Source organism: Colobus angolensis, unplaced genomic scaffold, assembly GCF_000951035.1.
Source record: "Colobus angolensis palliatus isolate OR3802 unplaced genomic scaffold, Cang.pa_1.0 Scaffold200, whole genome shotgun sequence".
NCBI classification, from domain to species: Eukaryota; Metazoa; Chordata; class Mammalia; order Primates; family Cercopithecidae; genus Colobus; species Colobus angolensis.
The window spans coordinates 4,624,616-4,646,303 of NW_012115156.1; the positions used below are offsets into that span (position 1 = coordinate 4,624,616).

The 21,688-nt window shown below is 43.8% G+C and overlaps 1 protein-coding gene across 1 annotated transcript in view; it reads right to left on the reverse strand.

The window, feature by feature from the left end:
* SCD5 (stearoyl-CoA desaturase 5) overlaps positions 1–21,688 on the reverse strand; it is a 188,478-nt gene that overhangs the window by 19,947 nt on the left and 146,843 nt on the right. Inside the window, exon 4 of the mRNA XM_011941798.1 lies at positions 260–492. Within this exon, the coding sequence (XP_011797188.1) occupies positions 260–492 (233 nt within the window). The remainder of the gene's footprint in view (positions 1–259; positions 493–21,688) is intronic.

Genomic DNA, 21,688 nt, shown 5'->3' on the forward strand with positions numbered 1-21,688 from the left:
GCCTGTAATCCCAGCTCCTCAGGAGGCTGGGGCAGGAGAATTGCTTGAACCCAGGAGGCAGAGGCTGCAGTCAGCCGAGATTGTATCACTGCACTCCAGACTGGGCAACAGAGTGAGATTCCGATTCGGAAAAACATAAAAGCTCAAGTTCACTGAACTCCACTCCACTGGTTCTCTTTACTGATTCCACAAAACTACTGAGAGGCCAAGAAAACCTGGGCCACCATTCTCCCCACTGGCCCTCACCACCCCTACTTACCAATGGCACCCAGAGCGACGAGTGGGTTCTGCCGAGGGCTGATGTGCTTGTCATAGGGCCGGTTTCCATACATGTGGGCGGCGCTGTTGACTAGCCAGGCAACGTTGAGTGAGATGGTATATCGGAGAATAGAGGCCAAGAAGTAGGAATTCCACAGGCTCTCTCCCCAGATGTACCAGGGCACCAGCGTGGGGACCGCAAAGCACATGAGCACCACGGAGATCTTATAGTACCTACAGGGCAAGACACCGTTATCACCGCCAGGACCTGCTGATGCGACAGGGGATGGGCTGGGCAAGTCACAGGGAAAGTCAGAAAAAAGCCCAAGGAGGGAAGTGTGCCAGTCAGCTCCTTCAACATTTTCTATAGACGGAAGCCTGTTGTGTGGGGCTCACAGGACCCATATACCTGCAAGGGCTAAGCAGGTGACCCAAATTTGAGAGTTGGGACAGGTAGAATGCTATAGGAAGTGGTAGGCCCTGTGGCATACCTCAGAAGAATTTCAGTATAATCAACACTGTGCTAGCCAAACCCATGTATCTTAGAGCGACATTTATCCCACAAGCACCAGTTCGAGACAGCACCTAGAGATTTCTTTCTTCAATCAACCTGATATTCAGGTTTTCTCAGATAATTTTGAGAAACATTTATGCTTCTTAAATAATTTTAGGTACATAATTCTGTACTAACTCACCTTGGCAAAAAGGTGGACAATCTTCCACTCCAAAAAAGTTCTCTGTCCATCAGAGATACACATTCCAAACCAGCAAAAAAAACCCCAAAAAACAAAAACAACAACAACAACAAAATAAATATAGAAACAGGCGTGTAATCATTAAGAAGTAATCATTAAGAAGCAAATCACCCATAGTTTGAGTTCTGGACCTATGCATCCAGCAAACATTTACTGAGTACCTGCTATGTGCCAGACCCTGAGTGTTACTGATACATGAGCTAAGTGCTGGCGATACAAAGACAAGTTAGGTGCAGCCCCCACCCCAGGCTTCAGCCAAGTGGAGCCACTGCTCACCGCCCTCTTACCACGCAGGATTGCCTCTATGCAGGGACAGGAGAAGGGCTGGAACATGAAAGTATCTGAAGCTACCTGTTCACAGCGTGTTCCTCCTCGGCCTCCAGCAGCCTAATCAAGCTTCTGGAAGGCCTCTGTTAAGATGCATATGTATCTTATGCATCTTAACAGCTGTGCGGCACAGTGTGAGGAGTGCAGGCACAGTGTGAGGGCATGAAATTTGGTAGGTGGAAGACTCTGACTTGAGTCCAGATCTGATTATGTATGTTGAACGTGCCTTTTTTTTTTCCTTTCTTCTATTGTATGGTTCTTTTTAAAATTTTTTATTTTAAGTTCCAGGACACATGTGCAGGACGTGCAGGTTTGTTACACAGGGAAACGTGTGCCATGATGGTTTGCTGCACCTATCAACCCATCGCCTATTTATCCTGACGCTTTCCCCTCCCTGCCGCACTGACAGGCCCCAGTGTGTGTTGTTCCCCTTCCTGTGTCCATGTGTTCTCATTGTTCAGCTCCCACTTAAAAGTGAGAACATGCGGTGTTTGGTTTTCTGTTCCTGTGTTAATTTGCTGAGGATAATGGCTTCTAGCTCCATCCATGTCCCTGCAAAGGACATGATCTTGTTCCCTTTTATGGCTGCATAGTATTCCATGGTGTTTAGAACATGCCTCTTTTTATTCTTTCACTCTTCTCCTATGCACAATTAGATGCCCTGCCCCCTGCCCTGTCCCGGAAAAAAAAAAAGCAGACCATGAGGCAATGGCCTGTGTCTGGGCAGTTTACGCTGGGATGTGAGCTCCATTGACAGGCATGGATGGGCAAATGGGCTCAAGGAAGTGGGGAATAGGGGGGAGTGGTGACTGCATGCATTACTGGAATGGCTACTGCTGGGGCAACTGAACTTGGATTTTGATGGGACATAATATACCTCTGGATTATCCTCTCAGGGAATAAAAGAAGGGACTGTTTTTCCATTGGCTCCAATACCTCCTTGGCATCAAGGGGTGCCACATGGGATATTAGCTCCCTCACACTTTCAGGTTTGCTTGAGTCAGAGCAGCCAAGTGGGCTCTGCAGGCATCTCAGGCAGGAAGTAAGAGAAGCCGCACAGCTCAGCAAGGTGCTGTTACACCCGTGCCAGCAGGTGGCTGAACAAACAGCTGGAGTGAAAAGCTGGGCTGAGAATATGAGTGTCTTGAGACGTACCCAACACAGGTAGAAATTGTAGTACCGCAGGGTTGTTGTGAGAATCAAATACTAATAGCTAAGGCATACTATGTGCTTGCCATATGCTAGGGCAGTCTGAGACCTTTACATGTATTGACTCATTTAATTCTAACAAACATTCTCTGAAGATGGGACTATTACCCCCATTTTACAGACAGGGAAATTGAGCAACAGAAAGGGGTAGCTGGCCCAAAGTCGCAAGACTTATAAGCGGTGGGACAGAAATTCAAATTCAGGCAGTCACTTCAGAGACCACCATGCTATTCTGCCTTGCAATTGAAATAACGTATGTCAATGTGTTTTGCAGACTGCTAGCTGTGCGTCAGCTCCCATCATGGTAAATATTTTTACTGGGCACCATATTAACCCATCAGCACCCATTTTCCACTCACTGGGATACAGGATGGCTGCATTTTAGTGGATAGTGGGTGCCTAAGGAAGTCAAACGAGGGGGCTGTGTTTGGAGGGGCAAAGAGCAAAGACAGCTAAGGGACTCAGGGCCTTAGAGGTGGCTTTCTAGAGTCATGGGCAGAAGGCTCTTAGGGAGTTCTCTCCAGATGATCTGTGAGTAAGGGAGGAAGGCAGCACTGGGCAGAGGGAGGTCACCCACAGTGAGTTTCAGTGGATCCGATGGGGCATTCTGGGCCAGATGATCTTAAGACCTGTATGAAATTGAAAGGTATTATCCTTGCATTATCTGGGCATTGGCCTCAGGGAGCCCCTGGGCGAGCAAATGTTTGGGCGAGGCAGCTGTCTGTGGCCAAGGGCAATTTCCAGAAAGGACCACAGCCAAGACCTGAGAGCATTATTGAAGAGGATGTCTGTGTGGAGTGCACAGGCCCTGCACAGGCCGAGGACCTGGGAGCTGGTGATGAGCATGTAAGGAGGAAGGGGCTACGGAGGGAACATGGAAGAGGTACCCAGAGACTTGGCTCTGTTACTTCTTCTTTGCACCTCTGAGGAGGAGAGAAAGCAACTGAACAATGGCAACAGAAGCCATCTTGCAACTCCAGCAACTTCCTCTCCTTCCTCCACTCTCTGGATTACAAACCAGGCCTTTCAAGGGAGCCTCTCCCAGTCTTGCTCTGAGCCATTGTCCCCACCCCCATCTTGCTTCTGAAAGAAGAGGGAGAGAAACACGTGTGGAAAGCTTGCTCTCTGCTGGGCCCTGGGCACTTCTCTCTCTGAATGTTTGCAGCAGGTTTGGAGTAGACACCCTCGGGTAATGAAGGCCCCAGGCGGAGGGAGGTGCCATGGCCTCCCAGGGAGAGACCGAGGCCCTGCTCTGGCTCCTGCTGTCTGACCCCAGTCCTGTGGAACCAGCCTTCTCTAGTCTGACCCCAGCCTGTAGCACCCAGCTTCCACTCAGACCCTGCCCCTGCCTCCTCCCTCTGAATTGTTTGAAGAGCCTCCTGCCTGCCTTGGCTCTGCTTCTAGAAGCTCTACCCTGCCAAGCGGGTGGGTCCCTGTGAACAGACAGCAATAGCAATGTGATTTCCCAAGGGTAAGGAGGAAAAAGGCCCGGGCTTCCCCAACTAGAACCCCCGTGGTCCAGGCACATTTCCTCTTCCTCAAAAAAGACCTTCTTAAAAAAAAATAATAATCACTGTCCTCATTCCAATGATGCTGCAGAGATCTACTTCTAGGGTTGTTCCCTAATTGTCCTCCCCATAATCGGCTAGGATTCCTCTTTGTGTGTCCAGTAGAAGGGATGAAAGAAGGAATTTTTAGGGGGCACAGTAAGTCTGTGTAGGATAGCCAGTGAGATGGGTCTTGATGCTGAAAAATGTCTAAAAATCCTCCCTGACCATCTCAAGCCGACTTAGCAAATCCTTCCTGAGTAGGGAGTACCCCTTCCTCCTGTGCACTTTTAGCCTCCAGCAGCTGGTCTCCTTTTAATAACAGTCACTGGCCTTTGCGCTTCAGAGGAAGTGCTGAGATGGCTCCCCAGCTTCCTCATCTAATAACACTCAAACCTGAATGGTCTCGCCAAAGGGCCACAGAGCAACTCCACAGCGCCCTCTTGCACCTACTCCTTCCTCATTTTAGATTTCCTTTCTTCATCTGGTGATAGGGAGGAGGGCTGGAGAGGAGTCATTGATGCTGCCCTGTCTTTTTGCTAAATGGGTTTTTTGTTGTTGTTGAAAAGCATCACAGAACATTTAACTACACAATGCCTTCTAGCTGTGTGACCTTGAATGAATTATTTAATCGCACTGAGCCTCAGGTTTCTCTTCTATAAAATGCTGTACTAATAAATGTATTGGGTGCTTACTACATGCCAGGTACTGCCCTAGAACTGAGACAGAAGGTGAACAAGGCCAGGCGTGGTGGCTTATGTCTGTAATTCCAGCTACTGGGGAGGCTGAGGCAGGAGAATTGCTTGAACCCGGGAGGCAGAGGTTGCAGTGAGCCAAGATCATGCCATTGCATTCCAGCCTGGGTGAAGAAGCGAAACTCCATGTCAAAACAAGAAAAAGGTGAATAAAACAGACAATCCCCGGCTTTGTGGAGCAGGGGTATGCTGGCAGAGATCTCTATATCTGGTATATTCTGGCAGGGAACACAGACAATGAACAATATAAATAAGCAAAACTAATGCACATTAGTGGTAAATACCAGGAAGAAAAAAACAAAGCAGAGAAGGAGAATATGATACATTAAGGGCAGGCACTGAAATTTTAAATAGTGTGTCTATGGGAGGGCTTGCCGACACTATGGTTTTTGACTAAAGGCTTGAGGAAGTGAGAAGTTAGCCATCTGGCTAATTGGGGGCAGGGTACCCACAAATAGCAAGGCCCTGAAGCCATGCAGACTGGGGCTGCATGAGACTTGGAGCTGGAGCAAATGAACAAGAGGGAGGGTTGTAGGAGATAAAGTAGGAATAATGGGGGATCAAGTTTGGAAGGCCTTGTAGGCGACTGTCACATGATCCAGGTTAAAGAATATGGTGGCCTGAACCTGATAGAGGTGTTAAGAAGTGGTCAGAATCTGGGTATATTTCTAAAGTAGAGTGGCAAGACTTGTTAACAGACTCCATGTTGGAGAGAAAGAGTGGAGTCAAGGATGACACCAAGGATGAAGAATGGAGGAGGAGCTGGTTTGGAGTGGCATATGAAGAGCTCTGTCTTGGACACGGTAAGTGGGAGATGCCCAATGTACTTCCAAATGGGGCTGACAGGTAGGAGATATCAACATATAGGTCTGGAGTCGAGATGTGCCCTAGAGAGAGGTGGGGACGGGAGTTGAAGTTTGCAACTCATCAGCATATTTATGATGTCGCTCACATACGTTTTTTAATGAGTTCCATAATGGCCCTATGACGTAGTTTTTATAACCTCTTTTGCAGGAACTGTGCAGAGGTCCAGAGAGGTCATGGGCCTTCCCCACAGCCACACCGGATGTATAGAGCATGGGAAGGTCTCAAACTCAATTCTTAAACCCTGAATGTCTGCTGCCTCTAGTATAACCTGCTGCTCACTCAGCCAACCAAGAACATGGCACAGGGAGAGGGAAACTTACCCAGCGGTAAACGCAGCTGGAGTGTTGAACATAGACCTTGCCCCATGAGTTGCATATATTTGAGTAAAAATATTGTCCCCTCAAGGTTAGAAGCGGACACTGTGTACACTCTAGATAGACTGAGCTTCTTCCTGTTCTTAAACTGAACCACACGCTGTCCTGTGTCTATGACACGCTTCCCCAGCCCTGGCTGACTTGCCTCTTCCAAATATCAGTCTGAACATCACTTCCTCTCAGGGGTTTTCCTCAGTCCCCCTGGACCAGGCGAGGTGCACTGCACAGCGTTCCTGTAGCATGTTGTCCTTCTCATCTCTCAGTATTCACACATGCTGGCTTAACGGACAGCCTAACCTGCTAGATCAGGGCTCGCAGCCCTGACTGCACATTAGAATCAACTGGGAACATTTAAAAGTGACTGATGCTGAGTACTCACTGCAGACCAAGTGAATCAGAATCTCTGCTCTGGGCATTTCTATTTTTAAAGCCACCCTGTTGGCAAACATTGATGGTAGCTTCGCTGTATTCTTCCTCATCCCATCCTTTCTTTCTTGCTGGAATGTCTGGATTTTCTTCGGGTATCTTACTGTCCTCCTTTAGGGGAATGTAGACCCTATCCAGGGCCCTGGTCCTGATTGGTTTAAGGCAATTTTGGTAATCTCCTTCACTTTGCAAATAATTAATTTAGGAGTGGGCATGTGACACAATAGAGGCCAATAAGACTCGAGAGAAAGGATGACCGTACCTTTAAAAAAGGGAAGTAAATGTTAGCAAGGATGTAGAAATACTGGACTCCTCATGCACTGATGTGATGTGTGAAGTGACATATCATGTCACTTCATGTGACATGTGAAGTGACGCAGCATGTGAAGGCATGTGAAGTGACGCAGCCACTGCAGGAAATGGTTTGATGGTTTCTCCAAAGGTTAAATATCAAGTTATCATATGACACAGGATTTTCACTCCCAGGTATGTATCCAAAAGAATTAAAAGCAGGGACATGAACAGGTATCTGTATGCGCATGTTGGTAGCTACGTTATTCAGTGGATGAGTAGACAGACAACGTTGTACATATATACAATAGAACACTAGTCAGCCATGAAGAGGAATGAGATTTTCATATATGCTGCAACATGGATGAATCTTGAAAACATTAAGATTAGTAAAATAAACCAGACAAAAAGGACAAATACTGTATGCTTATACTTGAGGCACCTACAATAGGAAAATTCATAGAGACAGAAAAGAGAATAGAAATTACCAGGAGCTGAGGGTGAAGAGAAAGTTATTATTTCATGAGAACACAGTTTTTATTGGGAATGATGACAAAGTTTTGTGTATAGTGGTGATGGTTATACACTATCATTAGTGTACTTAATGCCACAGAATTGCACTCTTACGAATGGTTAAAATGATGAATATTATGTTTTGTATATTTCACCACAATAAAGAAAGAGAAATACAAGGAAATATCTTCCTCAACAATAGAAAGAGCACAAGGGCAGAAATAATTTCTCTTTCCTGCAGTGACACCCAGTCCGGCAACGGCCATCTGTGACTATGAAAGGAAGAAGCCTGGGAAGCAAAGTTGCCTCTTCAGGCTGACAGAGCAGATGGATGGAGAGCTCCTTAGATAAGCTGGTGAGCCATGGAACTAACCAATCCTGGAGGTGCTTTATCCCGGATGTCTTACTTTGAGATGCAAGGAATGTCCTATTGTTGAAGCCAGTTGAGTCAAGATTTTCTGTAGAGTAGCTAAAAGCATCTTAGCACACTGTAATGGACATTGTGATGTGCCACCCAGGTCCCCACGAAGGATTAAAGGACTCACTCTCCCAGTAGCTGACAGTGCCGCCTCCGGTGGAGAGCTGCCTTGCCCGAGGTCATGCCCCTCCCCTAATGACTGCACATCGGTGACTGACCAGAGGAGCCCATTGTCCAGGCCTGGTCCCCACTGGGCTGACTAATGTCTCCACTGAGACTGTTCAAAGCCTAGCTTCTTCCCTTTACCCATCTTGCTTTTGTCCCTTCTTCCACAGGTATTGATCCCAAGGACCTGCTCCAGTTAACTTTCTACAGTGTAATATCCATCTCAGAGCCAGTTTCTAGGGTAACCAGACCTATGACATGGATACACTGCTGGGCTGGCAGAATTCAGCAGAAAGGCCAACTCTCCAAGGTCTCGCAGAGAGAATCCCACATGGCAAGCACTCCTAAATATTTGTGGAATAACTAACTGAATGATATTTTGGTTAATAAATGATGAGTCTTGGTTTCCCAAGAAAATAAAAACACTACAGTGATTTCAGTAAGGCAAGGAGTATGAGAGATACAATCCCAAGGTTTCCCAAAAACCACAACCATGCAATAACTGTGCAGACTGCTTTTGGGTTCTTCATAAGATGCTTACCTCTTGGATTAGTGCCCATGTAGGATTGTGTACATAAAGCCAAGAACTTAATTAAAGACATTCTTGCTTATCAGGACCCAACTCCCAGGTAGCAACAGATTTCACTGTGAGGGTTTCTACCCCCAGTTTAAATGAACAATTTCTGAGCTTGAGCTTTTAGGTCATTCTCTGAGCTTCCAATTATGGTAAAATTTTGACACTATTTAAGATTAACAGCCACTTTAACAGGTTAGGTCTTGGTTTGGAATGTGAGTGACTTCCTCTCTGCCTACCTATGAACACTCAGACCCTGGGATAGGAGAAGGTGCCTAAACTCATCAAGACAGCAAAAGAGTGGCCAGGTGCCAGTGGCTCACACCTGTAATTCCAGCACTTTGGGAGGCCAAGGTGGAAGGATCACTTGAGGTCAGGAGTTCAAGACCAGCCTGGCCAACACGGTGAAACCCCATGTCTACTAAAAATACAAAAACTAGCTGGGCATGGAAGTGATCATCTGTACTTCCAGGTACTAGAGAGGCTGAGGCAGTAGGATCGCTTGAACCTGGGAGGTGGAGATTGCAGTGAGCAGAGATCACACCACTGCACTCTAGCCTGGGCGACAGAGTAAGACCCTGTCTCAAAAAAAAAAAAAAAACAGAGGGCAAAAGAAAGAGGAAGAACTAGAGGGAAGGGGTGGGATCAACCCAAGAATGACCCAAAAAATAGACTGGATCTCCTCCACAGATTTGAGACCATAGACCCAAATATTTGTCAAAAACGCAAAGGCAAAAGCAGTCAAACTCACTTTACAAGTATTTCTAGAGCAGCTTTCTACAGCTTGAAGGTGACAACTGATAAGGACAGGTCCACGATGGATGCTGAAAGCCTTTCCACTGCCCACCCCTCCCAAATTCTCATCGCACCAAAACCACAATTGGGAAGATGTTCCTCAGCATTTAGTTCTGGACAAGGAGTCCATTTTTACACAATCAAAAGGAATTGCACACAACAGCACCCCAATCCAAGTAAGCCTTGGACACAGAACACAAATCCAGATATGGGTGCTAACCTTTCAATTTCTTCAAGTCCAATAAACTGGATCAATAAAGAGCACTGAAACACTAAGAATAGCCTTGAAACAAAAAATGTGTTTTGCTGAGAAGAAAGAATTTGGAATTTCTTTTTATTTCCCCAAATCTGGGTGTGATAAGCATCTTCAAACTCTCATTTTTCTTTGGATGAAAAAGAAATCACTGTTCTCTGTCTGCAAGCGTTTTCCTACTGCTTTGCTAACCCTAAACATAGCAGTCCAGAACTGGTGGTGTGTGAGATCTCGAGAGTGAAATGTATTAGAGCATTAAGTGGGGGAAATGACCTGCCGACTTCCAAGGGGGCCAGCCTGAGGAAATGTGAAAAGAAGCAAACATCACGAGTGAGAAAGAAATTACAGCCCCACAAATGCACTGTAATGATGAGCGATGAGCTGTCACTGGCATCTTGATTAAACATGTTTGGTTTTTCATTTCACGTAAAGCCTGGCCAGAAATTCATTTTCCCTACAATTTTTACATCTTGTAGGGGACAAAGAAAAATCATGCAGATGCTTAGTAAACACTTATTTAGAGGACAAATGATATGCTTTGACAGTTTGCAAATGCATGGAACATTCTCTCCCCCTTCCTCTGTCTCCTCTGGCATTGCCCACAGGGAGGTGAAATATGTGATGGACGTGGATGCACATCTGAAAATGGAAGCCCATTTTGGGGGTAGCTCTATGGAATTTTGCCAAAAATCTTTCAAGCTTTTTGAATTGTTTAAGTTGAAAATGGGTTTTGTCTCTCCTGTGTGCAGTGTCTTTAAGTGAAAGCACTTAGGGCTGCTGTGCTTGAAGTAGTCTCTGAAAGTTGTAATCGAACTACTCCAGAGCTGGCTTTGACCCTGAATTAGTCTTGACATCTCCTCCCCTGTGCTACTCCATGATAAGCATTCTGTGGAAGAAAACCTTTTACTTGGATCATCCAGATGCATGGCCTGCATCTTCTGGATGCATCTCCTTCCCTGTGGAGGAAGCAGAGGGCAGACCACTGCTTCACAAAAGCATCTTCTTCACAACCTTGCAATGCAGCAGAGAAAAGATATTTTTCTCTGGCTTTGGCTGTTTTTTTTTTTTTGCCCCTTTTCAGATGAAGTCTTGCGCTGTCACCCAGGCTGGAGTGCAGTGGTGTAATCTCAGCTCACTGCAGCCTCTGCTTCCTGGGTTCGAGTGATTCTCCTGCCTCAGCCTCCCCATTAGCTGGAATCACGGGCATGCAACACCATGCCCAGTTAATTTTTTTGTCTTTTTAGAAGAGACAGGGTTTCAACATGTTGGCCAGGTTGGTCTTGAACTCCTGACCTCAAGTGATCCATCCATCTTGGCTTCCCAAAGTGCTAAGATTACAGCCATGAGCCACCACACCCAGCCATCTCTACTTTTTTTGGTAGGAAAATTTTAAAGGAATGACAGCGACACTAGATAGTAGTGCCTGTACACATGTGCATGTATGCCTGTGTGTTCATGTATGTGTGCAGGTGTGCTCCCCTGATTGTTTTAGCCTACATATATGTAGATCTTTTGCTGAAAGGACAACAGAGTACAATCCTCCACCCCATTCAAGGGAGCAAGTTTAATTCCAAAACTCTAACAACTATCAATAATAAGCTACACACCAGCAGCCAGTCAGTCTCCACTGGGGAAAAGAGCCAATGGAGTTATTTTAGCCACCTTCACGATCAATATCAGCTGAGGTAGCTGAATGGATTAGGTGGGCTGACCAGTTTTCTTGTTGAGGGTAAAAATGAACAGGCTGATATAACACAGCGTCTTCGTTTCTCATGTAAAAGATATGACCCTTGTGCACAGCAATGTGCTCTAAAGGTTACACGGGTTCCCTCCCTGTGTTCAAGCTGCATTGTCCTCCTCATGTTCTCTAGTCTTCAGAAATCAGCTTGAGATTGATTTTCTCCAGACCGTCTACCCTGATAGATCTCCTCTCAACTATGATTATTGCATCATTTGATGTCCCTTCAGTACAACCATGCTGTAAAAACTCAGGAAGATAATCATTTCACGCAGCTGAGTTTTCTTCCTAGTTGAAGATATACATGTTCGATTACCTGGACTTAAAAAAAGTTGTTTATGTTGGAAATGATAGTAAGAGGAGAAAATAAATACCGAAACTGTATATGGAAATCATTACTCATTTTTTTGCCTTCTTAATCAGAGTTTATGAAACAAACTTGACCTTCCTTAATAGTGAGGAATGTCTTAGCCTGGGTTCCCCAGACAGCAGGACTCGAGTCAAAAGCTTATGTGCTATTATTTTATAAACAAAGCTCAAGTCCAGGGCAAGAGTGTGGGAGGCAGGGGAGGTGGGGCAGCTAACAGGAGAGTGTGTTACTGCACTAGTCACTATTTGCTATCTCAGTCGGGCTAGACCGTCTTCCAAGAGGCCAGCTGAGCCACTGAAGCTCAGGACATTCCCTTTGGGAGATGTCTGGGGGAAGAATGTCTCACCAGCTCCCAACTTTCATCCCAGCCCCTCCACCACATGCAAACTTCTGGATTGCAAACCTGGAGGCTGAGAGGTGCCTCAGGCTCCAGCACCAACAGAGGAGTCCCAAGGCAGGAGACCCACACGTGCAGGTGTGAAGAGGGTGTGTTGGGATGAACCTACCAAAACCAGTTGGAGTGCACAGAGAGCTGCTCAGAGCAAATGGCCAAATGCCCTAGGAAAGAGGAAGTCCAGAAAGAGTCTGCAGTGGTGCCTAAGAGGTATCTCATGGCATGAGCATGATCTTCAGAAACAGCAGTGGATGCTCTGTGTTTTGCCAGCAGGGTCTATTGAGGTATGAATCTCGATCTTATCTGAATCATTATATATGAGTCAGTTACTGTAAGAACTGGGTTCTTATATTTACTTATTAAATTTTGCTGGCCCATCCCTTAATTTCAGGTCTACCCTGAGCAGCTGTCATTTCTGTTTGTCAGTGTTGCCACCAGCAGTTGCTTCTTTGTTCCTTCTAACTTCTCTTTATCTGTGAAGGGTTTGAAAACCAGACAGCTAAGACTACTCAATTTGTGTGCAAATCAAGAACACCTGGGCTCTGGGTGAGACTTGAAGGAGTCAGTTGTGCCGAGACTAAGAATGAAAACCTAGGAGGATTGTGACACAGATTCGAAGATCTCTTTATACGGAGCTACAGGGTGGAACATGTGCTTTGGAGTTTTGAGGATTCCATGCAATAATGGATATCATTCTGGCATATAGTGTCTAATAATGGTTGTCTTCGTTTATTTACAGGTCCTTGGTTTATTCCAGTTAAATGAAACTCCTAGATAGCTGAGTAGTGAGACACTACTATATTAAGTTTTCGCTCCGCTATGTGCATTTGAACTTAATGACATTGTTACACTGTTTGTGATTTACTTGAAGATTCTCTAGCATAAATAGGGTGAGAGGTGTGTGTGTGTGTGTGTGTGAGTGAGTGATTCTTCACCTTAGTGGCATTCATTAGAATATGAAGTACTGTAACAAAAAAATCCATATTTCGGGTATGCTTAGCGAGCACCTGGTGAGCTAATCAGTTCACATACCAGAGGTCTGTTACAAGACTCCAACTATTTTTATCTCCAATCACCCCTAAAGAATTTGTAATTAGAATATGGGAAATGAATTTTCACTGGTAAAATAAAGGTGTTCAAAATATTTGGACTGGCTAAAAATACTGTAAGGGTACCTCCCAGTAGCAAACATTTTTCAGAGGGGCATTACCTAGGGCCTTGCTCCATCCTATGCCCCACCACTGACAGGATTCTGCAGCTGGATTCTGAATAGAAGGTGAGCTGTGTGTGCCCTCAGGAGACTACCGTTATCATGACTTCCATGCAAGGGGCTGTCAGGGTGTCCAAAGGGCAGAGGTAGGTCTTCATCAAGTCTCACACAGCTACTTGTGGTAGAATTTGGTCTGACAACATAGGATTCTGGTGTAGGGAAGACCCATGCCTTCCTCCTCTCACACTGGAGTTGGCCAAGGTAATTGACAGAAGACATGGCCAAACGGGTCTCCTGTTGAAACATCCACATCTTTGTAGGTAGTCCTCTCCCTGCATCTTTGAGGGTCACCGGGCCTTTGAAGGCACCATGAATACTGGAGATTACTGTTCATCTGGCATGACTGTGCATGAATGGGTAGTATGCTCACAGAGCTTCCCTGCCTCATCCTGGGAGACAGAACTCCAGGTTGGTGAAACACATTTTGAGGGGATGAAACTCAACAAGTGGTGATGTCCATGTGCTGCTTCCTTCAGCATCATGCACAGTTCATGCCTGCTAAAGCTGCAGGTCTCAGCTGTAGGTTGTCTAGTGCTCTCTATAAACTAGATAGTAGACATACTCCTTGGTCCTCTATATTAAGTTTTCGCTCCGCTATGTGCATTTGAACTTAATGACATTGTTACTATAAACTAGATAGTAGACATACTCCTTGGTCCTCAATTATTTTTGGACGGGAGTGGGAGGGGTTGTTAGGTAGTTCATCAGGTTCAGTAAATGGAAAGATGAATAGCACATAGTCCTCATGAAGCTTATTGTCTAATGAGAGAGCTCTATGAGCAGATTATTTTAATATAAAATGATAAGCATAACGGTGAGTTATGCCCATGATATCACAGACCTGCTAAGGAGGGCACTTTGTTCACCCCCCAGAAAATTGATCCAAAGCTCTTTGGTCTCAGGACCCTTTTACATTAAAAAAATATTGAGGCCAGGCACAGTGGTTCATGCCTATAATCACACACTTTGGGAGGCCAAGGCCAGTGGATTACTTGAGCCCAGGAGTTCAAGACCAGCTTGGGCAACACGGCAAAACTGCGTCTCTACAAAAAATACAAAAATTATCCAGGAATGTGGTACACACCTGTGGTCCCAGTTATTCTGGAGGCTGAGGTAGGAGATCACCTGAGCCTGGGGAAGTTGAGGCTACAGTGAGCTATGAGTGTGCCACTGCACTCCAGTCTGGGTGACAGAGTGAGAACTTGTGTCAAAAAAAAAAAAAAATTATTGAGAATGCCAAAGACCTTTTGTTTATGGGGGTTAGAGCTATTGCTATTTACTGTATGGGAAATGTTTTATTAATTCATTAAATATCAAATGTTAATATGTTAATTATATAAAATTATATCTAAAAGATTACATATAAAATATATGTGTATTTGTTAATATAAAATTAATATTAAATATATCAATTCATTGAAATATAAACCTATTACATGGTAAATAAATTACATATTTTTAGGAAAAATAACTGTATTTTTCAATGCAACAAAAAGATTCAGTGTGAAGAATGACACTGTGTGGTATCTTTGCAGATCTTCTGGAAGTCTGGCTTTATGAAAGGCAGCTGGATTCACCTATCTGCTGCTGCAGGCAGTCTGTTGCAATATGTTGTTTTTGTTGAAGTCTATGAAAAAGTCTGTCTCACACAGACGTGTAGTTGGACAAGAGGAACTTACAGACTCTCTGAAAGGGTCTTGGGGACCCCCTGACCAAGAGTCTTTGGACTATATTTGGAGAACTACTGACCTTAGCTTCTTAGAGGTGAGTTTTGAAGAATGATTAAGAGTTGGCTAGGTGTAAAAAAGAAAGAATGGCATCCACAGCAACCTGGATGGAATTGGAGACTATTACTCTAAGTGAAGTTACCCAGGAATGGAAAACCAAACATCGTATGTTCTCACTCATATGTGGATGCTAAGCTATGAGGACACAAAGGCATAAGAATGATACACTGGACTTTGGGGACTTGGGGGAAAGGGTGGGGGGTGGTGAGGGATAAAAGGTTACACATTAAGTACAGTGTACACTACTTGGGCGATGGGTGCACCAAAGTCTCAGAAATCACCACCACTAAAGACCTTATTCATGTCACTAAACACCACCTGTTTCCCAAAAACCGATTGAAATAAAAAATTAAAAAATTGGCCAGGTGTGGTGGCTCATGCCTATAATCTCAGCACTTTGGAAGGCTGAGGCGGGCAGATCACCTGAGGTCAGGAGTTTGAGACCAGCCTGGCCAACATGGTGAAAATCCGTCTCTACAAAAAATACAAAATTAGCCAGGCATGTTGGCACAAGCCTGTAGTCCTAGCTATTTGGGAGGCTGACGCAGGAGAATCGCTTGAACCTAGGAGGCGGAGGTTGCATGAGCTGAGATTGTGCCATTGCACTTCAGCCTGGATAACAAGAGCGAAAACAAAACAAAATATAATAAAATGTAAGAAAAAATTAACTAGGTGGAAAACATAATAAGAACATTCTACGTCAGTGCTTCTCAAAACCATTACTGTGCATTTGAATCACCTGGGGTCTGGAGTGGGGCATGAGATCCTGCCTTTCTAACAAGCTCCTGGGTGACATTGATGCTGCTGGTCCTGGAACTACATTTCGAGGAGTGAGGATCTAAGCCAAAGAAACATGAGCAAAAGCACAGTGTCACGAAATAGCCTGAAGTGTGAGGGGAATGGCATTAGTAGGAAGTGAAGTACAAAACAGAAACCAAGAGATAGGGTAACCGTGGCCATGGCATTGAGATAACAGTTGCAATTTTTTTTCCCAAGAGGAAGTTGTTAAAAAGTTTTATGCAGGAGACAGCTCTGACTCATAATTAAGCAAGCACAGTTTCTTATTCTGAATAACTCAGAAATGAAATAAAATATAAAACATACCAGCAAAGTAAGCAGGCAATAGGGTGAAGTGGAGGAAGAAGAAAGACATTATTCCCTATAAACATTATGACAGCGTAACTCAGTAGAAAGAGCATGCACTTTGGACCAAGACAGAGTTGGGTTTAGATTCCAATTCCACTGTTTACAAAATATTACTGAGTCAACTTCTCAGAGCCTCAGAGGCTACCATGCATAGAGGTAAGGAAGAGGAATTTCATATGCACAAGGAAGTGTCTGGTGCACAATAGGTCCTCAATACACTAAAATCAACATGATAAAGAATGCTATAGAAATTATAAAAAATAACAACTGGAAGCTGTTATTGTTATTCTAAGACTAGATATAGACTTATACTGGGCTTACTAGAATTTTAAATTTTCAAGAGTAAAAAGAATACCTGACAGGGATCACTTCAAAGTAAATGTTTTGCCTGTGTATATGCAAGGCAATGTCAGCTCATAATTGTCCACAGTAACCGAGGAGATGGAGACACATTAGATGCTGGTGACAATTAGAAGAGAAAGACTTCTGTCAGGCACGCTCACATCTGTAGTCACAACACTTTGGGCAGCTGAGGCGGGCAGATCCCTTGAGCTCAGGAGTTCAAGACCAGCCTGGGCAGCATGACAAAACCCTGTCTCCACTAAAAATTCAAAAATTAGCTGGGTGTAGTGGTATGTGCCTGTAGTCCCGGCTACTTGGGAGGACTGAGACAGAAGGATCACTTGAGCCTGGAAGGTCAAGGCTCCAATGAGCCCTGTTCATGCCACTGCACTCCACCCTTGGCAACAAAGTGAAACCCTGTCTCAAGAAAAAAAAAAAAAAAAAAAAAAGAGAGAGAGAAAGATCTCAGACCCCTCAAGTTAATCATCCCTTCTTCTAATATAATTTGTACCCAAACTTTCAATATGCAGTTTGAATGGTTTAAATCTTGGTCGCCCACACCCTCTTCTCTTTTCCTGGTAGTTGGTACAGTTAACAATCAACAAAGACACAAAGGGCACAGAGAAAAAGAAATGCATTGTCATATTAAATAGAGCTACCACAGTTGTCCAATCTCTCCCTGCTCAAGCTCCCACATTAGAAGGTGTTTCCTAATCTCTATTCTTCTTTTTCTCTGGAAACACTTGACCTTCAGGATCCAGAAATCCCCTCACCACCACCTGGGATTCTAAGACTCTTAACATCACATTTTCCCCCTGAAATGTTGGTTATTACAGTCACATATGACATGTAGCTCTCTCAGTCCTTTACAACAATTGTTGGCCCTCTCATTGTAAGAGAAAGTTTTCATTATCACAGAAATCCATGTTCTCAGTGGGGCAGAACTAGTTGGACAGAATTTGAAAGTTGATGATAGCTAGCTAGCTAGCTAGATAATAGATAGGCTTTCAAATTATGCCCAGCTAAGAACCATATATGTATATAGTTTCTCCAAATCTCTTGACAGTTAGGACATCTGAGTAATTGCTTTTCTCTTCTTTAAAATGGAAGACTAATAACACTAGGTTTATAAAAGAAAGTCAAATGGCAGAAGAGTCAGCACATTTCAGTTGAGTCAATGAGCATTTTTTTTTTTTTTTAATGAGACAGAGTCCTGCTCTGTCACCCAGGCTGGATTGCAATGGTGCAATCTCGGCTCACTGCAACCTCTGTCTCTTGGGTTCAAGTAATTCTCCCGCCTCAGCCTCCCAAGTAGCTGGGATTACAGGGGTCTACCACCACCCTGGCTAATTATTGTATTTTTAGTAGAGATGGGGTTTCGCCATGTTGGTCGGGCTGGTCTTGAACTCCTGACCTCAGGTGATCCGCCCACCTCGGCCTCCCAAAGTGAATGAGCATGTTTTGACAAATCACATTATCTCAGCACTAGGATCTTTTTATCAGTGTGACAGTTTTATTATTGTTTTATAGGAAAACAGGGAATGTGAAGAGAAGTAAGTGACTCAGACAGGGAGCCTGTCCAAAGCCAATTTCTGACAAGAATTTTCTTCGGCTGGTAGGTTGACAATGATTTCTTTGGTCTCTATTTCACTGGGAATTTATTCCTTTTACTCTTAGTAATTTACATATTTTAGATTAAGAATTTGACTCTTAGACCACCCTTTGCAGTTAGATAGCTTTCTGCAAGAAGGGAGCTAGCCTATGCTTTACTTTAAAAAAAATTTTTTTTTGAACCCATGAAAGCATTTCTTTAAGAAAAGCAAAAAGGGGAGAATGTGAACTTCTAATTTCTAAGGTGGGATTACATCAAATATCTGGACATTGGCTCTCCATCAGGACCCCCTGCCTCTGGCCAGCATGCCCGTGGGCAACAACCGAGATAACGTCCTCTCCAGGTAGGTGGCTCCCAGTGACACTCTGAAACTTGTCTGGTCAACGTGATACTTCCCGCTGTTAGCCTAGGATACCTAGGGAGGGAAGGTTGGATGTCTGGGCATCCACTCACAGTCTCTCTCACTGTCTGTGATAAAAATTCAGCGATTCCTGTTCATAATAATGACAAAAATTGCAGAATGTCTAGAAATAAACCAAAAAAGAAACATGTAAGACCTACACACAGAGAATTTTTAGCATTTACTGAGATATATAAAAGAAGTCTTAACTGAGAATAAACTCTGTTCCTGAAGAATGAGAGCTGTCAGAAGGCTCTCACCCTGCCAGTCAGAAAGAACCATCACTTCATGTAGACTTCTTCAAGGACCTCATCCTATCATTCCCTTCGAAATTGTGAATCCCCTTTGGTTCTTAATATCCTCATCTACTACAGTGTCACTTTCATATACAAATTTGGGAGTCCCTGGCTATTTCATAAGTATGTGCCTTTTCTTCCCATTTAAATTACAAGATACATAAAGGCAAGGACTCTCTTTTTTTCCCTTTGTATCTTCCATTTATAAGGGAAGATATCTTCCCCTCATTATAGAAATGCCTCTACTTATAAATTTTCCATTTAAGGAAGTTCACAGCTATGAACAAAGCAGTTCATACCATTGTAGAAGACAGTGTGGTGATTCCTCAAGGATCTAGAATCAGAAATACCAGTTGACCCAGCAATCCCATTACTGGGTATACACCCAAAGTCTTCATGTAGACTTCTTCAAAGACCTCATCCTATCATTCCCTCCGAAACTGTGAATCCCCTTTGGTTCTTAGTTAGGGGTGTGTTAGCTAGGTTTGTGCTAAAGTTCTGAGATATTTTATGAACAGCAGTAACATCATCAGCTAGAAAAGTATAAAAGTAGTGAGTGTCTTTAAGATGCTGCTAAAAAGAGGCACATAATTAGGATGAAAACAAAAGTAAAAATAGTTTTTCAAACTGAAAGCATGACAGAACGCCAAGTGTCGCAGGGGGCTCATGGCACAGCAGGAAGAATTCCTGAGGCTGAGTGAATAGTGATCAAAGAGGAAGGAATAGGGATTGGCAAAATGAAAAAGGGAACTTTCTGAGACTGGAGCTAAATGTTAGCAAAAATTAACTTTCACATGTATTAACTAATTTAGTCACCCAATAATTTTGTAAGATAGATATCATCATTACCCTCTGGGTCTACACTTTGTTAATGCTGGTGAAGGCCAGGAGTTTATAAGGGAACTTAAGCCTAAGCACAGTGAAACAGCTGTTGCTGACATGTCTGCTGTAAGCCAAGGGTGGCTCCATGAGTTCCAAGTTGCTGTGTTCAGAGACCACCCAAATCAGCAGAACATCAGCTGGTCAGTGGGTGGCAAATGAAAACACTAGACATCAGAGGTTCACAATGGGGGAAATATTTAATAGAATGTAAGGAAGAGATGAGTACTCTTGGTTTTAAAGCTTTGATAAGACTACTTATGTATTTTATTATTATTATTATTATTATACTTTAAGTTCTGGGATACATTGCAGAACGTGCAGATTTGTTACATAGGTATACATGTGCCATGGTGGTTTGCTGCACCCATCAACCCATCACCTACATTAGGAATTTCTCCTAATGCTATCCGTCCCCTAACCTCCCCCACTCCCCCGGACAAGCCAGGGTATGTGATGTTCCCCTTCCTGTGTCCATGTGTTCTCATTGCTCAACTCCCATTTATGAGGGAGAACATGCAGTGTTTTGGTTCTCTGTTCCTGCGTTAGTTTGCTGAGAATGATGGTTTCCACCTTCATCCACGTCCCTGCAAAGGACTTGAACCCATCCTTTTTTCATGGCTGCATAGTATTCCACGGTGTACATGTGCCACATTTTCTTTATCCAACCTATAATTGATGGGCATTTGGGATGGTTCCAAGTCTTTGCTATTGTGAATAGTGCTGCAATAAACACACGTGTACATATGTCTTTATAGTAGAATGATTTCTAATTCTTTGGGTATATACCCATTAATGGGATTGCTGGGTCAAATGGTATTTCTGATTCTAGATCCTTGAGGAATCACCACACTGTCTTCTACAATGGTTGAACTAATTTACACTCCCACTAACAGTGTAAAAGCGTTCCTATTTCTCCATACCCTCTCCAGCATCTGTTGTTTCCTGAGTTTTTAATGATCACCATTGTAACTGGCGTGAGATGGTACCTCATTGTGGTTTTTGTTCATATCCTTTGCCCACTTTTTGATGGGGTTTTTTTTTCTTATAAATTTGTTTAAGTTCTTTGTAGATTCCGGATATTAGCCCTTTGTCAAATGGATAGATTGCAAAATTTTTCTCCCATTCTGTAGGTTGCCTGTTCACTCTGATAGTTTCTTTTGCTGTGAAGAAGCTCTTTGGTTTAATTAGATCCCATTTGTCAATTTTGGCTTTCATTGCCATTGCTTTTCGTGTTTCAGTCATGAAGTCTTTGCCCATGACTATGTCCTGAATGGTATTGCCTAGGTTTTCCTCTAGGGTTTTTATGGTTTTAGGTCTTACATTTAAGTCTTTAATCCATCTTGAGTTAATTTTTATATAAGGTGTAAGGAAGGGGTCCAGTTTCAGTTTTCTGCATTTGGTTAGCCAGTTTTCTGAACACCATTTATTAAATAGGGAATCCTTTCCCTATTGCTTGTTTTTGTCAGGTTTGTCAAAGATCAGATGGTTGTAGATGTGTGGCATTATTTCTGAGGCTTCTGTTCTGTTTCACTGGTCTGTCTGTCTCTTTTGGTACTGGTACCATGCTGTTTTAGTTACTGTAGCCTTGTAATATAGTTTGAAGTCAGGTAGTGTGATGCCTCCAACTTTGTTCTTTTTGCTTAGGATTGTCTTGGCTATATGGGCTCCTTCATGGTTCCATATGAAATTTAAACTAGTTTTTTTCTAATTCTGTGAAGAAAGTCAGTGGTAGCTTGATGGGGATAGCACTGAATCTATAAATTACTTTGGACAGTATGGCCATTTTAATGATATTGATTTTTTTTTTTGAGACGGAGTCTTGCTGTGTCGCCTAGGCTGGGGTGCAGTGGCACGATCTCGGCTCACTGCAAGCTCCACCTCCCAGGTTCACACCATTCTCCTGCCTCAGCCTCCCAAGTAGCTG